At 42.7% G+C, this 18,681-nt stretch overlaps 1 protein-coding gene across 7 annotated transcripts in view; it reads left to right on the forward strand.

The window, feature by feature from the left end:
* The window catches only part of dmd (dystrophin), a 316,485-nt gene that overhangs the window by 209,477 nt on the left and 88,327 nt on the right, over positions 1–18,681 (forward strand). For all 7 annotated transcript variants that reach the window (XR_014872316.1, XR_014872315.1, XM_085150972.1 and 4 more), the window contains 7 exons: positions 35–204; positions 446–563; positions 3,206–3,417; positions 3,975–4,129; positions 5,314–5,503; positions 16,056–16,228; positions 16,320–16,476. Coding sequence is in view for 5 of the 7 variants with exons in the window: in XM_085150972.1 (XP_085007098.1) it covers positions 35–204; positions 446–563; positions 3,206–3,417; positions 3,975–4,129; positions 5,314–5,503; positions 16,056–16,228; positions 16,320–16,476 (1,175 nt within the window). In the remaining 2 variants the exon portion in view is untranslated. The remainder of the gene's footprint in view (positions 1–34; positions 205–445; positions 564–3,205; positions 3,418–3,974; positions 4,130–5,313; positions 5,504–16,055; positions 16,229–16,319; positions 16,477–18,681) is intronic.

Raw genomic sequence — 18,681 nt, forward strand, 5'->3', positions numbered from 1 at the left:
ACTAAAAGTTAATTTAACTGTATCTGTGTCTCAGATGAAGGTCTGACAGGAAGTTCCCAGCCTGAACACGCAGCATTGGCTCAGTTCAACAAGTCCTGGGCTGAGCTCACTGACTGGCTGACCATGATGGATAACATGGTTCAGAACAAGCGGGTAGTGGTGGCTGATCTCGATGACATCAACAACATGATCAGGCAACTCAAGGTCCGGACCTCTGACCTCTGACCTCACTGTTGACTCTATTTAGAGCACTGCAAAAACTGTGTGAAAGTATGGCTCAGTGTGTAAATACTGAGGACTCACAGATAGTTTAAAACAGTCAGTGGTTAAACTGACAAGCTAGAGATGCTACAGACCTTTATTCTTGATTTGTTTTCCTCCTTAATTTCTTGGAAACTTCTATAAGTAAGTTAAAACAATTGAGAAACTAAATGATTGTTTTCAGGCTTCTCTGCAGGATCTTGATCAACGCCGCCCCCTCCTGGAGACACAGATCACAGCAGCCCAGAACCTGAAGAACAAAACCAGCAGCCAAGAGACCCGCAATGCTATTTCTGAACGCAGTAAGTCTCACACATACACATGCAGCATAGCATCATTTTACATGAAATGTGAGCCTCCCACAGAGGCTAAGTGAAGCTTATTTAGAGCCTATATTAGGCTTTATCGGGGGTGTCCAACTCCAGGCCTCGATGGCCGGCGTCCTGCAGGTTTTAGATCTCACCCTGGGTCAGCACACCAGAATCAAATGATTAGTTCATCACCAGGCCTCTGGAGAACATTTGGAGCATGGAGCCATTTAAATCAGCTGCGTTGGATCGAGGACACATCTAAAACCTGCAGGACATCGGCCCTGAGGCCTGGAGTTGGACCAAACATATTCATCTGCCATAACAGAAGCTGTCTTCACCTTCTTCCTATTAATATAAGCAGCAAGGTAAACGGGCAGAGTGCTCTTAAACTGTTCCAAGATAACCATGTTATACAAATCTGCCTCCTCAGCACCACGTAACATGTAAAGTGGTGGAAAATGTTCCGAGCAAACTCAACATAAGTCTGTTTCTCTCCCCTCTTCCAATTTCTAAATCTCTGCCTTTAACACTTCCAGCCTTTACTGTCTCCCCTCCAGCGCTCCTTCAACCCTCACTTGGGCGATTGGACGAATACATCGACTATCGTCGATAGTTTTTACAATGGCAGTTTATTTATTTATTTGCCGATGAGTAAGTTTGCTAATAACGATGGAGCTAATAGAAGCAGTCAACAGAAAAATGGAGCTGCAGAAGCTGCTGATAGCCTAGCATACTCAGCCGGATGGTTGACACGTACATGCTCTCGCAAGTTAGGCGTGTTTGAGTACTTTGCTTCCACTATACGTCTGCACAAGCGGCACAGCGCTTTGGTTACATCCTTAGGTTTACCTCTTTCATCTGGTTTAAAGCCAAAGAAATCCCAAATTGGCGACTTTATATTTTTTAGTGTTGTCAGCGTTAATGCGCCGTCATCATGACTAACACGATTAACAGTCAACCCATCTGTGATGCATGATTACGTTGCCCCGCCCATCAAAAAGTCTGCACATGCGTGAATATATTGCCTATCTGCGATTGGACTGACTATTGCCAATTGGAAAATGTTTACAACCCTCACTCTTTCAAGTTCCACGTCACACTACAACTGCTCCTTCTCAGTTTTTGCATTTTCCTTCTCTAGTTGCAGGTACAGATCAAACGATAATGACCAATCAATCAGTTCAGCAGCCGATATCACTGGAGCCTGATCTGTCTCCTTCAACAGTACTTTTCAGTTTTTGCCCAGCCCAAGTGTGCATACTTTTGTAGTCACAAAGTGTATTAAATTAGCCTAAAGCCAAAAGCCTTTCCTCTATATTTCTATTTTATATTGGAGGACACTCCTCCTCTACAAATCTTCAGGTTCTCAGTTCTTCTTCTTCTTCTCTTACTGCTTGTTTTCACAAAGATCACCATCTCAAAGAGAAGAGTTACTACAGTGTTCATTTTGATAGCACATTCTGATTTTGGTTGTGTTTTACTCATAATTTAGTTTAGTTTAATAGATTCAGTCATATATAGTATAAAAAAGTCTTGTTTTTACCTGTGAGATTACAAAGCATCACATGTTCCTTGATATCAAATGCAAATGTTTACTGTTCTCTTCCTGCCAAGAACTGAGATTTTGTTGTGTAGTCATGACAAACAGGGAGTGTGGGAGCTAGTTGTAGCTGTAACTGTCCAGTAAAGGTATAATTCTCGCAAAAGGCCAAATGTACAAAAGTTATCAGCTTTCTCTTTCAACTTCAAATTCTCATCTTCTTTCTATCTGAAGAAGTCTAACACGACAACAGTAACTATCTAAAAAATAGTTTTTTTTATTTAGGTTTCCTAAATAACCTGGAATTGGATAAGAGGAAGAGAATGGATGGATGCATGGATGGATGGATGGGTGGATGCATGCATGGATGCATGCATGGATGGATGGATGGATGCATGCATGCATGCATGGATGGATGGGTGGATGGATGGATGCATGGGTGGGTGGGTGGATGCATGGGTGGATGGATGGATGCATGGGTGGATGCATGGATGCATGGGTGGATGGATGGATGCATGGATGGATGGGTGGATGGATGGATGGATGGGTGGATGGATGCATGGATGGATGGATGGATGGATGGATGGATGCATGCATGGATGGATGGGTGGATGGATGGATGCATGGGTGGATGGGTGGATGCATGGGTGGATGGATGGATGGATGCATGGGTGGATGGATGGATGCATGGATGGATGGATGGGTGCATGGATGGATGGATGCATGGATGGATGGATGGATGCATGGATGGATGCATGGATGGGTGGATGGATGATGCATGGGTGGATGGATGGATGGATGGATGGATGCATGGGTGGATGCATGGGTGGATGCATGGGTGGATGGATGGATGCATGGATGCATGGATGGATGGATGCATGGGTGGATGGATGGATGGATGGATGCATGGATGCATGGGTGGATGGATGGATGCATGGATGGATGGATGGATGGATGGATGGATGGATTTAGGTTTCCGGACTCAGTCCATGTATTATTTTCAAACGTCTGACACCTCTACTAGTTGTGTGGTTTTATTCTAAAGCAATATTGTGAGAACTTGTTAAACAGTGTTTTCTCTCTTTCTTCGTAGTTGATCGACTCCAGGCTTCCTGGGAAGACTCTCAGACCAAACTGTCTGATAGGATGAAGCAGCTACAAAACATGCTGCAAGACTCTACCAACTGGCTGGACGCCAAGAAGGGGGTGGATCATATCGTCCAACAGGCCAATGAGAGACTGGATTCATGGCAGGAGATCACTTATACAGTTGATGCACTGAAAAAACAAAACGCTGAACTGAAGGTGGGATCTGCATTCTGAATTTCACTGTTTTTATACAGACATATAGTCTGCTTACAAGAGCCCCCCCCATTAATCAGATCCAACCAATAGAACCCCCCAATAAAATTATGAATTATCTTGCATACATAGGCTGTTGATTTTCTTTACTCATTTCAGGTATTACCAGCAAAATAGTTGCATGTTTAATCATCTGGGAATTTACCCAGATTTATTTATTTATTTAGACAGAGATCTCGACCCCCCCCCCCCCCCCAAATGTTCAGCACAAAGTTACGCCGATGGGGATTGATAATCAGTATCAGCTGATTTGGTGTTAATTAAATTAATAGGTGCACTTTAGGGGCAACAGTGAGACAACACCCACAGCAGAAACGGTTTTACAGGTGGACGCCACTGACATTTTTCCCTCCTCGTCTTTTCTGTTTTTTCAATAGTTTTTAATTTAGCATGTTCAGTATCACTGCTGGTAGCATAAGGTGACACCAGGACCCTACAGCAGGTCCTACAGAGCCCTGCAAGAAGACCTCTGACCTCTTGTTTTCTCCCTGCTTACCCAGCTCTTAATGAAGGAGCTGCAGCAATCCCAGATGCAAGTCAAAGAAACCAATGCACTGGCCAACAAACTACTGACGCTATATGGCAACGATGACACTCACAAAGTCACCCAGATCAACAACAACATGGAGGCTGCCTGCGTATACATCAACAAACGGTCAGCATTTTAATATTTTTATTAAAAAATAAACATTTAGGCAGCTATGTTGGTGTTTGACTTAATGAATGTCTCTAAACGATGCTGTTCTTACGCTTTCAGCCTTGGTTTCCATGGAAATAATAAGTGCACTTTAGTGCAACTACCCCGTCAAAACACCACAATGACTATTTCACCTTTTTGCAAAACGTGTTTAGTCAGGAAGTAATCGTGATGTGATTTCATGGCACATGTTTAGTTTTCCACATAACAGACGAGCATGATAAAAAGAGCATTTGCATTATCTAACAAGAAAGCTTTTAAAGCTATTCAGCCATCATGGACGTCTGGATATTACGTCTATCACATCTTTAGGTTTACTGACTTCTGCTACATTACATTTGGAATAGAACTGACCCTAAAAAGGAAAACCACCCACTCTCTGGGCAGTATTTACTTATTTTTCTTATTTATTCCTGATCTGCTAAGTGTTGTATTTTCTATATATTTATTCTGTTATTCTTTTTAAATGTACTTTAAATTTGCAGTTCAGTAATAACAAATGCAGAGTGCAGGATTTTGTTATTTACCTCGTTGAAACTATTTAAATATTCTTAAAATGACATAAATTAACACATTTTCTTTTACAAAAGAAACAGTTTCCCCTCTCGCCCAGACTCGGGTCCTCTACCAGAGGCCTGGGAGCCTGAGGGTCCTGCTCAGTATCATTAGCTGTTCCCAGGACTGCGCTCTTCTGGACAGAGATCTCCGATGTTGTTCCCGGGATCCACTCTCCTAGCTTTGGAGTCACTGCACCTAGTGCTCCCTTCCTTCTCCTTAGCGTACAGCCTCAGGGTGCTGGACTTGGGGTGAAATGCATGACAAGGAGATACATTTTAAATATATTTAAGTACTTTGTATATGTTTTATAAAACTTGTTTGTCAATTTTCGACCCATAAATCATGAAGTTGATCCTGAAGACCTCGGTGGATTTAAGCCAAATTTATTGAATTGTTAACACGACATCACTGTACAGATATCAAACATGCAAAGTTTTATCAGAATTGATATTAAACTTTGAGCCATCGTGTTTACAGACAGAATGACGAGTGTGCCAAACGAATCTGTTGTTTCTTTAACTGTTTTGAGGAAATAACTTTTATTTACCACCTTTGTTTCTTGTCGTCTGTCTGCACATTTCCAGTGTTTCTGACAGGGAGGCGGCTTTGGAAGCTGCTCTAAAGTTGCTGCAGCAGTTCTACTTTGACTTGGAAAAGTTCCTCAACTGGCTCACGGAGGCTGAGACGACCTGCAATGTTTTACTAGATGCCACGAACAAGGAGAGATTGCAGGAGCAGTCGGAGGCAGCAAAGAACCTGCTGGAACAGTGGAAGGTGGGACACACACAGGTGCTCCTCATCTTTCTGATATAGTGATGCGTCTGTATACAGATATGGACATATACACGACCCTGAAGATTAACCTTGTCAGGGCTACGTCATGAGGACCAAAACACTCACATCCACACCTGTGGCCAGTTTAGAATCATTCATTTAGTGATGAGGACGTCTGTGTAAAGGAAATCCAAGCAGGGACATGTTATGCCTCGGTCTAGGTGCAACATAAGGAATAAAAAAGGGTGTCCTCACCCTGGTCCCCAAAACCAGAAACTCAAAGTCACAGATAAATGTGAGATTTATTGCTGCACCAATAATATCAAACCTCAACGCTTAAGCTCCAGGGCAAAATTACAAACAAAACAAGCTAATCCAAGCACTACCCCATAATTCCCTGACTTATTACACAAGATAAAATGTACAGAAATAAATAGGCAGCTCACCCTTCAACGTCAGTGCTATTTGAAAAAGGACAAAAGTATTTACAATATTATTTAGAAAACCTAACTGGTCTCATAGCACACACACAGCCAAAGATAGGCCTGCTGCTGCTGCTGCTGCTGCCAAACCAGATTAAACCATAATGTCCTTGAATGTGCTCTCCCTTTTCACTAGTATCCCTACAAACGAGGCAGTGGAGAGTGCCAGTAAATGATCAGATTGGTACACTGTTCAACCTTTGCCTCACCGCCACATATCTTAAAATACGAGAGTTGCTACAGACAAAAGTATGGATGTGGGTGATACAATGGTCATATCAACTCAGTGGTTAGAAACGTAAAGCTCACCAGTGAAGATAAAAATGATAATAGTTTGCCCACACACACCAGTACCGACTCTTTGACTCCCACAACACAAACTTGGTCATTTGGACCCTCAACACTGGGCACAAAACATCCCCTCTAAGCCAGAGACATGAACACACACATTAAAGAAAGCTCAAAACACATGGTTTTCCCAGCTGGGCCTGGACACCAACAAGGGAGAAAGAGATCCAACAACTTTGTTTATCTGAGAAACTCAGGAGATTTATCTCCAAGCATAACATCAGTGCACTTTAACCTCAGACAAAACTCCCAAACACGAGCTAAACAACAGTGCCTGCTGCACAGCGCAGCAGGGAGTGCTTAGACCTGCTCATTGGATAAAACAAACAGCCACTCCTTAAACACAAATTCATTTACTAACCAGCAATTTAGTGTCTTCTTTGCTGATTGGTGTTTGGACCTCACCTGGCTTTTACATATAAAAACATGTTAGTTTTGTGTTTGTTTGGGGGGGTTCACATCGCAGTGATGACAGCTGTAAGTTCAAACATGTTTGTCATCAGAATTAATCATTAAAATGGTTTTACCATTAACACAGTTTAATTAAGTTAACAAGGAAAAACTCGTACAACCATGAAGTGAGAAATGAAAACCAATGTGGGTTCTTTCCAGGTTCTCCAGCTTCCTCCCATAGTTCAAAGACATGCAGTTAGCAGGGGTTATGTTCATTGGTGATTCTAAACTGCCCACAGGTGTTAAGTGTTGTCTGTCTCTGCGTTACCTCTGCAACAGACTGGTATTCTGTCCCTGGTTTGCCCCGCCTCTCGCCCTCTGATAACTGGGATAGTCTTGAGTAGGGCTGGGTATCATCACTGATTTCTAGAATCGATTCGATCCACGATTCAATTCAATTTGATTCGATTTGATTCGATTCAATTCGATTTAAATCTGGGAAACTTTGCCTCAGACAGTCAGAAATATTATAATTCAGATCAGTACATTTACATATTTTTGTATCTATAAAAAGTAAGCTGACACACCAAGACTTTATCAAAGGTGTGAGCGTCACAGCAGAGGCCTCTGTGTCAAAGTAACTGAAGATAAAACACAGAAAAACATGAAGGAGGTTTTCCTGTTCTGGGATTTTATAAAAATATTCTGCAGTAGATCAAAAACAAAAGAAAACCATTAATCAACTTATGAACATTACCTCTGACGTTACAGCGGTTTTATTAGAGACACAACGTTTTGCATTTTGCATAATTTTAAAAAGTTTAAATTTGTTCAGTAGCCTGTTGAACGGCAGAAATTAGGTTTTCTTTTCGGAAGTAAAAGGGAAAAAAAACAGCGGCTGACAGCCTGTAAACAACAGAAGACTTGTGCGTAACAAGCAAGCGAATAATGCAGAAAACAGATTTTTAGACGTGAAACTGTTCTTGAAGTACAGAGAGAGAGAGAGAGAGCTGTGCATGAAGTGTGATTTTTATTGTGGTGGAAGCAAAACAGTAAAAGTCAGAGGGAATCCATGACGATGTTTATGTGAAGCGTAGTTTGGATCTTATTTTGCTGCTGGTTCAGTCAATATTGTTTGGACAGAGATCAAACTAACAGCTTCAGAATCAGCGCAAAAAGGACGTAAACACAAAGCTCGACCTGCTGAAACATCAGGATCAGCGAGCTGTTGGCTTTCAGCCCCGACCGTGTCCGTGCCGTCAGTGAGAAAGGCGACTTCTCACTGATTCTGATGCGTCGGCGGCTCCGAAAAAAACGACTAATGATTGGACTTTTGTCTCATCTGCCACACATATATTTCCAGTTTTTAGCTTAAGGAACTCTTCTTCAACTCTGCTCTGGCTAGTATGACAGGAATGCTGACATGGTGAGATTTGATTGGACTGCCACTGTCTGCACACAAATCCCGAATTCCCCCAATGCATTGTGGGTGTTGGGTGAAGGGAAGGCTCTGTTCTGCAGGAAAACATATTCTGACCATCAACCCTCACCCTGCACCCACACACACTCTCTGGTAGCACAGCATGTACAGTGATCCACACACAGCCACTGTGACACAGTGTGCAGTGCATACACTACGAGGAAACACACAACACACCTACAGGGACACACACATGCACACACAGCTCTCAGTACAACAGCAGCACTGTGTGTAGCACTGAGACAGTTGTCTTTGTTACAATGATGGGTGCTACAACTACAGAGCATCCTATGACGTCTCCTCTCGTTCCCTCGGCTACAACATACAGATAATGTTTAATTGGAAAAGAAGTGCACTCAAGTTTCTCTGCGTCTTTCATCGTCATTTCAACTCTGTCTCGTACCCTGTGTTCACTCTGACTTTCCAACTCCATCTCTCTTTTTCATGTGCGACTGACCCTCCCTCTCTTCCTCTTTATCTGAACGTCTCACTGTGTCACGCACACTTAAACAGAGGCCAGTGTAAGTCAGCCTACTGGGAGCTAGAAGGAATGAAATGGGACTTAATGGAGGAGCTTCTGCTTTTTGATGTCTGATTTTGGGGATTACAGGGTACAGTCTGGACGATGCTGCGCAGAAAGGTCTACCACGTTCAGGTTGGGAATAAAAATCAACTAGATTCATTTGGAACATTTGACATTTACACTAAAGCTTTGAGATGATTCATATAGGTTGAATCTGTTAAATCAACTTTCGCTACAGAATAACTGGTGGGATTTAAAACTTGTTTTGAATGCTGACCAAAAAAAATCGATGTTCACAAATTAAAAATGTGAACCAAGTAACCTTTTATGTATTACTACAATTCAGGGCTTTGGGATTGAGTTAGTGTCTGATTACAACTACTTAGGACTTCAATTGATGACTCGCTCTCGTTTACGCCTCAGTTTCAGCAACTGGTGAAAAAATTGTGGTTTTTACTTTAGGCTAAAAGTCCTGCTTGTACTTTGAGAGAAGAAAGAGACTTGTTGTTCCCAGTTTTATGTCTATACTTGATCACAGCAATGCGGTTTATATGCACGCATCCTTAAATATGCTGGATCCTATCATGGAGCATTGAAATTCATTACAAGCTCTTACTCACCACTCCTTTGCTGGTCTGCTTTGTCATGACGTATATATGATATATATGACTGATATATTCTTATTAATAAGGCTTTTCTTGGTTTGCCCCCATCTTATTTCCCAAGATTTATTCCGTCTGTCTCAAAGCTTCACACTAAATTTGAGCTTTCAAACGTGCAGCTTCTTCCTCCTGCAATCAGCTGCAGAATCAACGTAAGCAGCTGGTCTCACTTAATATTTATTTATTTATTTATTTAGGACAGAGCATGTTAATGAACATAAATGTAAAAAAAAATTACATGAATGTAAACATATCAGATTATAGCCAAGGGCTAATTTCCATCTGTTGTCCTTAAGCATAAAAAATAGACATAATAATTCATAAAAATTCATAATAAAAACTCCATCACCAAACTTGCACATACACACCATTCTGTTCCCAAATGAAACATTAAAACTATACAACTCAAACATGATCACACACTTGATTTGTCCATAACCAGTTTTTAACCTTTGCCTTAAACAAATTGAATGTAGAGCATCTCTAATGGAGGACGACTGTTCCACAGATGGACACCCACGACTTTAATGCGATTCTAAAGAACTAATGCAGGCTGCTGTTTTGCCTGAATATTGTTCCTGTGTTTGTGGCATTAGGCAGCACGTTTAGCATGATCTTGGTTGTTTCTGTGTTTTATTTCTTTACTCTCTGACTGTACTTAACTGGTGTGTGGATTTGTATGTGTATGTGGTTTAATGCTTGTTCAGGAGACTCTTAAAAGGGGAAGTTTTTAATCTCAAGAGTTAATTTTTCTCCTGGCTACAAAACAGTTAATATAATTGATTTTATATAAGCTTGATTCTGTTGTGAGGCGTTTGAGATTAACAGTAGGAAAGATTTTTCTTACACACGACTTCTGGAAGTATTCATTTAAAAGGGAGAAATCAAGGTAAAATGCATACTGTTGGACATGTGTCATCATTTATATCAGCGGTCCCCAACCCCCGGGCCTCGGACCGGTACCGGTCCGTGGGTCGTTTGGTACCGGGCCGCGAGAGTTGAGGCTCAGGTTTGAAATGTCTGGTTTTCAGCGTTATTTTGTTATCGTTTTTATCGTTAACTCTGTTTTCCTGGGTCTTTTCACGTGTGTTATGAATAAATCTTCTATTTTTCGGTACCAGTACTAGTTTTATTTTGTTGTATTTATCCGCGACACCTTAAAGGCCGGTCCATGAAAATAAGGTCGGGCATAAACCGGTCCGTGGCGCAAAAAAGGTTGGAGACCGCTGCTTTAGATCACATGGTAATTGTAATAAAATCCTCCTGCCCCCTGTGTTAGCAGTCTAGCGTCCACAGTTTTCATGACATCATGTTTCAGATTTTGTGTTTGGGCGAGAGGCAGGGTGCACCCCGGACAGGTCGCCGGTCTGTGCAGGGCTGGGATTTATGTATTTTTAATTGAAACTCTTTAAACTTCACAACAGTATCAGGGGGGACATGACCTCCCGTGTTGGCTGAGCAGCTGATCTTGATCTTCATTGTGTGACAATTTCAAGAAACCATATAGAGTAGAGTGTTATCTTGAAAGGGCACGGACGCAGCTGTACAACACACTTTTTATTTTCTCAACACCGTCACAATAACACCATAACAGGATGACATCATTGTAGTGTAATGGAAACAGGTGGACATCAAAATCATAAAATGTCACTTTTAGTGTCACACTCGCTCTCTGCAGTTGTGCTCTCTTGTAAAGACGTGCACTTACTTCACTCCTGTTTATAATGTCCTCAGCACTACATAAGAAGTTCTGTCATGTTTTTAGTGTTTGTAGTAAAAGAGCTTCGAGTGCTCAGATTGAGCAGAAATGCTCGTCCACTACTGCCAAAAGTATTTGTCTGTGCGTACACACACATGAACTTGTGGCCCTCTATGCTTAATCCATAGGATTTTAATATGATGTCTGCCCACTCTGTGCAGCTGTAGCAGCTTCAGCGCTTCCGGGAAGACTTTCCACAAGCTTTAGGAGTGTTTATGTTAACATTTGGCCATTCTTCTACTCATGTGGTGTTCTGTCAGGCTGAGGTCAGGACTCTGTGCTGGACAGATCAAACTGCCTCACCCGTGGCCTTGCTTTGTGCACTGGTGCACAGTAATGTTGGAAAAGAAAGGGAGCATCCCTAAAGTGTTTCCTCAAAGTTGGGAGAATGCAATTTTCCAAAAAGAGGACTCAAAAGAAATAAGTGGTTTGATTGCTTTGCCACAAGATAACCACAAAGAAGTTATTGACCTTTTTGAACCCACCAATCATCACAGTAAAATAAGGGATGAGTCATTTATATTACACACAGACTGGATCTAGTGTTGGGAATGCCAGTGTTATTCCACAGTTTTGGGTACAATCAAGTAATGTGTCATATTTTTCCAGTTAAATAAGGAATTTTCTAAAATTGCATAGCATTGTGGGAAAACTGATGAGACGATATTCACAACACGTTCTCACTCCCAAAGCGTAACATTTTACACAAGGTGACAAATCGCCAACACGTCCCTATGCAGCGCTCCCTCGTCTGTCGCGGTAGTTACGTTCTAAAATAACCCGTGATGGGTGAAATCTGCGAAGTCGCCAACTTTATTTTTTACAATTATTATGGATGTTTTAAGGATGTAAAACCCGTCACTACACACTTTATACACTTTTCTCAGACAGGCTGAACATTTTCACTTTTCTCTCTCAAAGTTCAAACCTTGTAGAGTCCAGTAGTCCAGTATTAGAGAATGAAACCAAAGAGCCGAGGTTGTCTTCGATGGTGCAAAACGTTTCGTCGACATCGTTGTGTTTGTTGGGCAGAAAACTTACAAACATACAGTCCAGCTCTTCAGAGTCACGCTGCTAGAGATCGAAGATTTATGTAAATTTGACAAGCTGAATGTATTCTGGACTGTACAGGAGACACGGCACGAGGTTCATTAACAATGGTCTACAGCCAATCAGGACGCAGAACACAATGCACTGTAAAAAAAACAAACAAAAAAACAAACATGCAAAATTGCACACAAAAAAATCAGGTGAACCGCGTTATAGTGAGGGAGCGCTGTATTAGGTCGGAAAAATGAGGAAACATGAGAACTGTTTGGAATGAATCTACACAAGTACGTTTATCTTACTTAAATCGCTTTGAAAAACAGTAACATCATTAAAGTGCTGTTAAGGTTTAGGGATAAGGTTAGGGCTGGAATACATGGCTGGAACATCTATTACTGTGGGACGGTCGTTCTATTGGATTTCATCCACAACCCGGTGCGTAGCATAGGAACACGGAAGGTTGTCTTCCGTGTTCCCATGGAATACCTCGGATATGGCAAATCGTTGGTATATTACGACTCAGGAGTGAGAACGATCTGACATTCATCAAGTCATGCAAACAACTTGAGGTCCCGGCTGTACCATTTTCTTTCTGTGAGAGGTCAGACGTCTGCTACAGCTCTGTTTTACTTTAGTAACATAAAGAACACGTGGAAGGTAATTAGCCAATACTCAAACAACGACAATAACATTTAGAGAATTAAAATAAGAAAAAGTAGATTAAGTCAGACACAAAGAATTGATATCATAATTTAATGAGCACAGAATTTGTAAATAAGTCATTTACTAACACTTAATAGACAGTATGTAAGGTTTAAGGTAACTATTGTCCGTCTTATCAGGTATCACAGAATTCTGAAGACATGGACATTTTCCCTTAATGATTTAATTCATGTATAAAGCATGAGTAAATGATGTATTAGCTATTAATAAAGCCAGTAATTCAAATGCAGGCGTCTCTTTATGAAGGCACCAAATTAAACTAAGATGAAGTGACACTGACTTTCACCTAGCCTGAGTTTACCTCGTCTATTCAAACATTAAGGAAGCATTTAAGGCAACACCCTGCTCTGCTCGTCACACCATTTTTCTGTTATGCTGCTTCCTGCTTAACAATCAGAGAAACCCCCACTGTGAAGCAAGTGCTCTGCAGGAGCCACGGAAGCATTAAAAGACTGTTTTGAATGTGTTGACGGATGTGTTCAAGGCATCTGCAACTGACTGTCGCAACGTACAAGTGTAGATGAGTACGCTGAGTTAGTGTCTCCATAAATGTAGAAATATGTGGACGATGTCTTTGGTTTTGGGCTGTTAGACGACATTCCTGGTGACAAACTGTGGATGACCAATGGGTGCTTGCAATGAAAGCACAAAGTGACGGTTTTAGGTCTAATGTGATATGATGGCTCCCAGATCAGCAAGACCCAACCTGAACTATGCCATAAGAGCGACGAAGCATGACTTTGGTAAGAGAATACAGAAGTTCTTCCATGACCATGCAAACAAGAGACGAATGTGGCAGAGAATCAACGCCATCAAAGAGTTTAAAGCAGGGGTCCCCAATCTCAGTCCACGAGGGCCGGTGTCCCTGCAGTTTTTAGATCTTACCCTGGGTCAACACACCTGGATCACGTGATTAGTTCATTACCAGGCCTCTGGAGAACTTCAAGACATGTTGAGGAGGTCATTTATCCATTTAAATCAGCTGTGATGGATCAAGGACACGTCTAAACCCTGCAGGGACACCGGCCCTCGTGGACTGAGATTGGGGACCCCTGGTTTAAAGCTACTCCTCCACCCTGTGTGAACAAGACAACATTTCTGAATAAGTAAACAAACACTGAAGGGTTGAGGGGTTTAGTCATACACCTGCAAGGAACAGCGCTCTATACGACTTTGAGGAGAGGGAACGTAAGAAAACACTCCAGCTTGGTGTCCTGACCAACCAGCTTCTCTTTTAGACATTTTTCATTTGTCCTGCGTTCTGAGGAAGAACAACCTGGACCAGAACAACCTGGACCAGAACAACCTGGACCAGAACAACCTGAACCAGAACAACCTGGACCAGAACAACCTGGACCAGAATAACCTGGACCAGAACAACCTGGACCAGAATAACCTGAACCAGAACAACCTGAACCAGAATAACCTGGACCAGAATAACCTGGACCAGAACAACCTGGACCAGAATAACCTGGACCAGAATAACCTGAACCAGAACAACCTGGACCAGAACAACCTGGACCAGAATAACCTGGACCAGAATAACCTGAACCAGAACAACCTGGACCAGAATAACCTGGACCAGAATAACCTGGACCAGAACAACCTGAACCAGAACAACCTGGACCAGAATAACCTGGACCAGAACAACCTGGACCAGAACAACCTGGACCAGAAGCTGCTGCTTCTACCACTGTGTGTTTGGTACACAGGACTGAAAACAGAAAGGCTGTGCAGAGGGTAATTAACACTCCCCAAAAAAGTCATTGGCCGTCCTCTGCCACCCCTGGAGGTCATTACCAGCACCTCCTGACTCCAGGGACGGCTTCCCGCCCACCACAGACTTGACCTGCTGCCCTCCAGATGGCGCTGCTGGTCAAAGAGGTCACACACCTCCAGACACCTCCAGGACACTCGCACATGGACTCTATACTCAGACCAAGTGTATTACACTATTTCCAAGCACTTTGTAAACTGTTGTCTAATGTGTGCCTTTTTATTGTGTGCCTCCTGTTTTGTATACAAACCTCTTGTGTGTATGTAATCTAGTCTGTTATTCGTTCTTGCTGTCCTGCTGTTCATGTTATTATTCCATGCACAGCTGGTGGGGAGCATCCACAATTTCATTCATATACAGTGACAATAAAAGGGGTTGTATTTGATTCTTTAAGATTGCTGCCAACATTCAAGTGCCCGTATCGTCATGACAACTGCCCCAAAGCACTCAGTCCCATTATGATGTCCTTTGAGACAGCGGTCCCCAACCCCCGGGCCTCGGACCGGTACCGGTCCGTGAGTCGTTTGGTACCGGCCCGCGAGAGTTGAGGCTCAGGTGTGAAATGTCTGGTTTTCAGGGTTTTTATCGGTTTTCAGCGTTATTTTGTTATCGTTTTTATCGTTTACTTGGTTTTCCTGGGTCTTTTCACGTGTGTTATGAATAAATCTTCTTTTTTTTGGTACCGGTACTAGTTTTATTTTGTTGTATTTATCCGCGACACCTTAAAGGCCGGTCCGTGAAAATATTGTCGGGCATAAACCGGTCCGTGGCGCAAAAAAGGTTGGAGACCGCTGCTTTGAGAGACTGGAAAACGACCACATTGTGCTGAAAACAACCAAAGAGCTCATTGTCGACTTAAGGGGAAGTCGGCACAGTCCCACACAGTCATTAACAGAACAGCAGTGGACATGGTCAGCAGATAACAGACACTTTGTCCTGGTCGCTGCACACCAGAGCTGTTGCTAAGAGAGCTCCGGATGAGGAGAGGTCACTTACCCTCTCGTATCCTTACCAATTTCTACAAAAGTACTATAGAGAGCTTACTGACATGAATATCTGTGTGGTCAGGGGCCTGCAGTGGCAGAAATCCCTGCAGAGAGGGCTGAAGACAGCAGAGAAGATCACCGAGTCTCCACTTCCCCACGTCCAGGACATTCCAGTTTTGACATTTTGACATTAAAGTGCTAAGAAATTAAAATAAAAAAGGTTAATGTAAATATAAATACGGTTGATATCTTGATTAATGGATCATCGTCTGATTTTAAGCACCAATCAGTGAAAGTCCTGAAAGATTCAGTGTGTGCTGTAACTGAATTCACTAGTTTTTCATGCTGTTTCTCCATTTCTGGCGATTATAGGACCTCCAAATAGAGATTGACGGCCACACAGAGCTGTATCACTCCCTGGATGAAAACGGGCAGAGGATTCTTACGTCACTGGGGGACTCCGAGGACGGGGCTCTGCTCAGGAGACGTCTTGGCAACATGACCCAGCGGTGGAATGACCTGCACAACAAGACCCTCCGCATGAGGTGAGCGGCTGCAATGAGTCCAACAACGCAAAGAACTGTAAACGACTGTTGTTGAAACTACAGAGAAAGATGTTTGTGTTTCTGTTTCAAGGGCCCATCTGGACTCAGAGATGGCCCCCTGGAAGAGGGTTCACATGTCGCTGCAAGAACTGTTGAACTGGCTACGGTTGAAAAGTCAGCAGCTGGAGCGGGAGCGACCTGTAGGGGGCGACGTCCCGGCTGTGCAGGCCCAGCTGGACACACACCGGGTAGGAGGTGCAGCATGGTAGAGCGCTCACTCAACGTTGCTTCTTGATGCCGATTGTGTTCAGCTAATCGTCAACACGACTGCCGTAACGTTTCACAAAACAGGAATCGACAATATATCTGCACAGGAAGTGACATCAGCACATGATAACCTTCGACAAATTGTTTTTTTAACTAAAGCTCAAATAAAATGATCAGTTTCTGCCTTTAAACAGAATTAATTAGAGAAATATTAAGTCAGATTAATTCCCCTAGGGCAGCGCGCAGTGACATCAAAGATGTGAGTGAATAAACTACCGTATTTCCCGCTACAAAGCGCACCTGAATATTAGCCGCACAAGCTAAAATCAGGGGAAAATCCTGTTTTGTACATACATTAGCCGCACCTGACTAAAAGCCGCAGGTGTTTCAATGTTGACTTATCATATGTAAGAGAATATGCACAAAGGGAATTGTCAGGAAAGAGATGGCTGTTTGGAGACATCACTTTTATTAATATTTTGAAAAACAAGTTATGGGTTCATATTTGCATAACTTTTTAGGTATATGTACAAGCAGCGGTAATTACAAGTACGAAACATGTACTGTGCTTCATAAACGAGTAACAAATGTAGTACATAACAATAACCTACAGCACACCAGAAAAATAGATTCTACCTTTTAGGCTCAGGTGCAGTGACACGGCTTTAACAAGAAGGAAAGTCAGTCATTCACCATCTTTCTCTTCTTCCTGCACTAAAACCACCAAAGTCCTCTTCTCCAGTGTCGAAACGAACAGGCTCAGGATGGCTTCGTCCTCCACTCTCAGCTTCTCTCCTTTGTTGTCACTTTCAAAACCAAACAAATCCTCGTTGTCAGAGTCGAACACCCTCAGAAGGGCCGTGGCGGTGTCTCCATCATGCAGCAGTCCAGCCCTTCAAAATCCGTTGGTGATCGTGGATGTTTTCACACTTTTCCACGCTGTCAGAATCCACTGGTGGAGTTGAGCATAACTTGCTTTTCGCAAGTTTATCGCCGCCCATCATCCACGCCTCCCGCTGAACGCGTAGCGCTACTTTGAAGTTTGTTTTTCACGCTACTTCGTACGGCACTATGTTGCCTGGCGGATGGACATGTGACCAACATACCACTCTTGAACCCCGATACTGTGTGTCTGATCACATGCCCTTCCGCCAGGCAACGTAGTGCCGTACAACAGCGGAACAAACAAAACAAATCGTCTTACGATATCACAAAAATCATGGACAATAATTATAGCCTGCTCTGTAGTCAGATTTAATAATTGGAGGAAAACCCAGGATTTTAGCCTAAAATCACCTTCAGCCATTGAGGTTACATCAAATTGCGCTGTTTTCTCAACAACAAGTCCAGGATCAGTCTACTAAAGAAGACAGGAGGGTCGTCAGGTCTAGGAACAAGAAAACGTTGAAAAGGATACAGCGTGAATATTTGCTTACTTCATCTAAATGAAGATAAGTAAGCCCATTAACATGTGTATGGAGGTGGAACCAGTGAACACCTACAGGTACAGGTACTACAGGTACTACAGGTACAGGTACGGAGTTCACCTGAATGAGAGTTTGGATGGACCAACAGTGATGGTGTGTACAAGAAGATTCTATTTTCTGAGGAGCTCAGATCCTTCATTGGCGACTTCCTTTGCCGTTGTCTCCATCAGTGCCAGCAGGATTAACAAAATGATTCACAGAGCTGGAACCATCATTACCCAGAGTCTGCAGCCTTTTGAGTCAGTGAGGGAGATCAAACAAACAACAACAAACTGCTCTCCGTCATTATCTGCCGTACTCAGTTCTACTGAGGCAGGAGAGCTGGCTTCTCCTCTCAGATTATCTCAAAACCCCACGTGGACATGCAGTGTGATCCATGCGTATCAGGAGTGAAACCTCTCACTTAGGAAGGTTTTGTAAGTGAGTGAGAAGGATGTTGCAAGTATTTCATTACCCCTCAGCTGTAAAAGGCTGATGGGGTATTGTTGTTAACCTGCCAGGCGGGTGTTCAACATGGACACCTGAGTTTGTGATCACTTGAGAAGGAAGTGACAGGATTTTGAAACCATACGCACATCTAGTATGAATATCAGACAAGTTTGAATCTCAGTGATCTTGGCCTCAAGGTCAGGGGTCAGAGGTCAAGTTGTCTGAAAATCTTTTTGAGTGTGATAACCTAAGAACAAGGTGAGTTAGGAT

Source organism: Neolamprologus multifasciatus, chromosome 23 (genome assembly GCF_963576455.1).
Source record: "Neolamprologus multifasciatus chromosome 23, fNeoMul1.2, whole genome shotgun sequence".
Classification (NCBI taxonomy): domain Eukaryota; kingdom Metazoa; phylum Chordata; class Actinopteri; order Cichliformes; family Cichlidae; genus Neolamprologus; species Neolamprologus multifasciatus.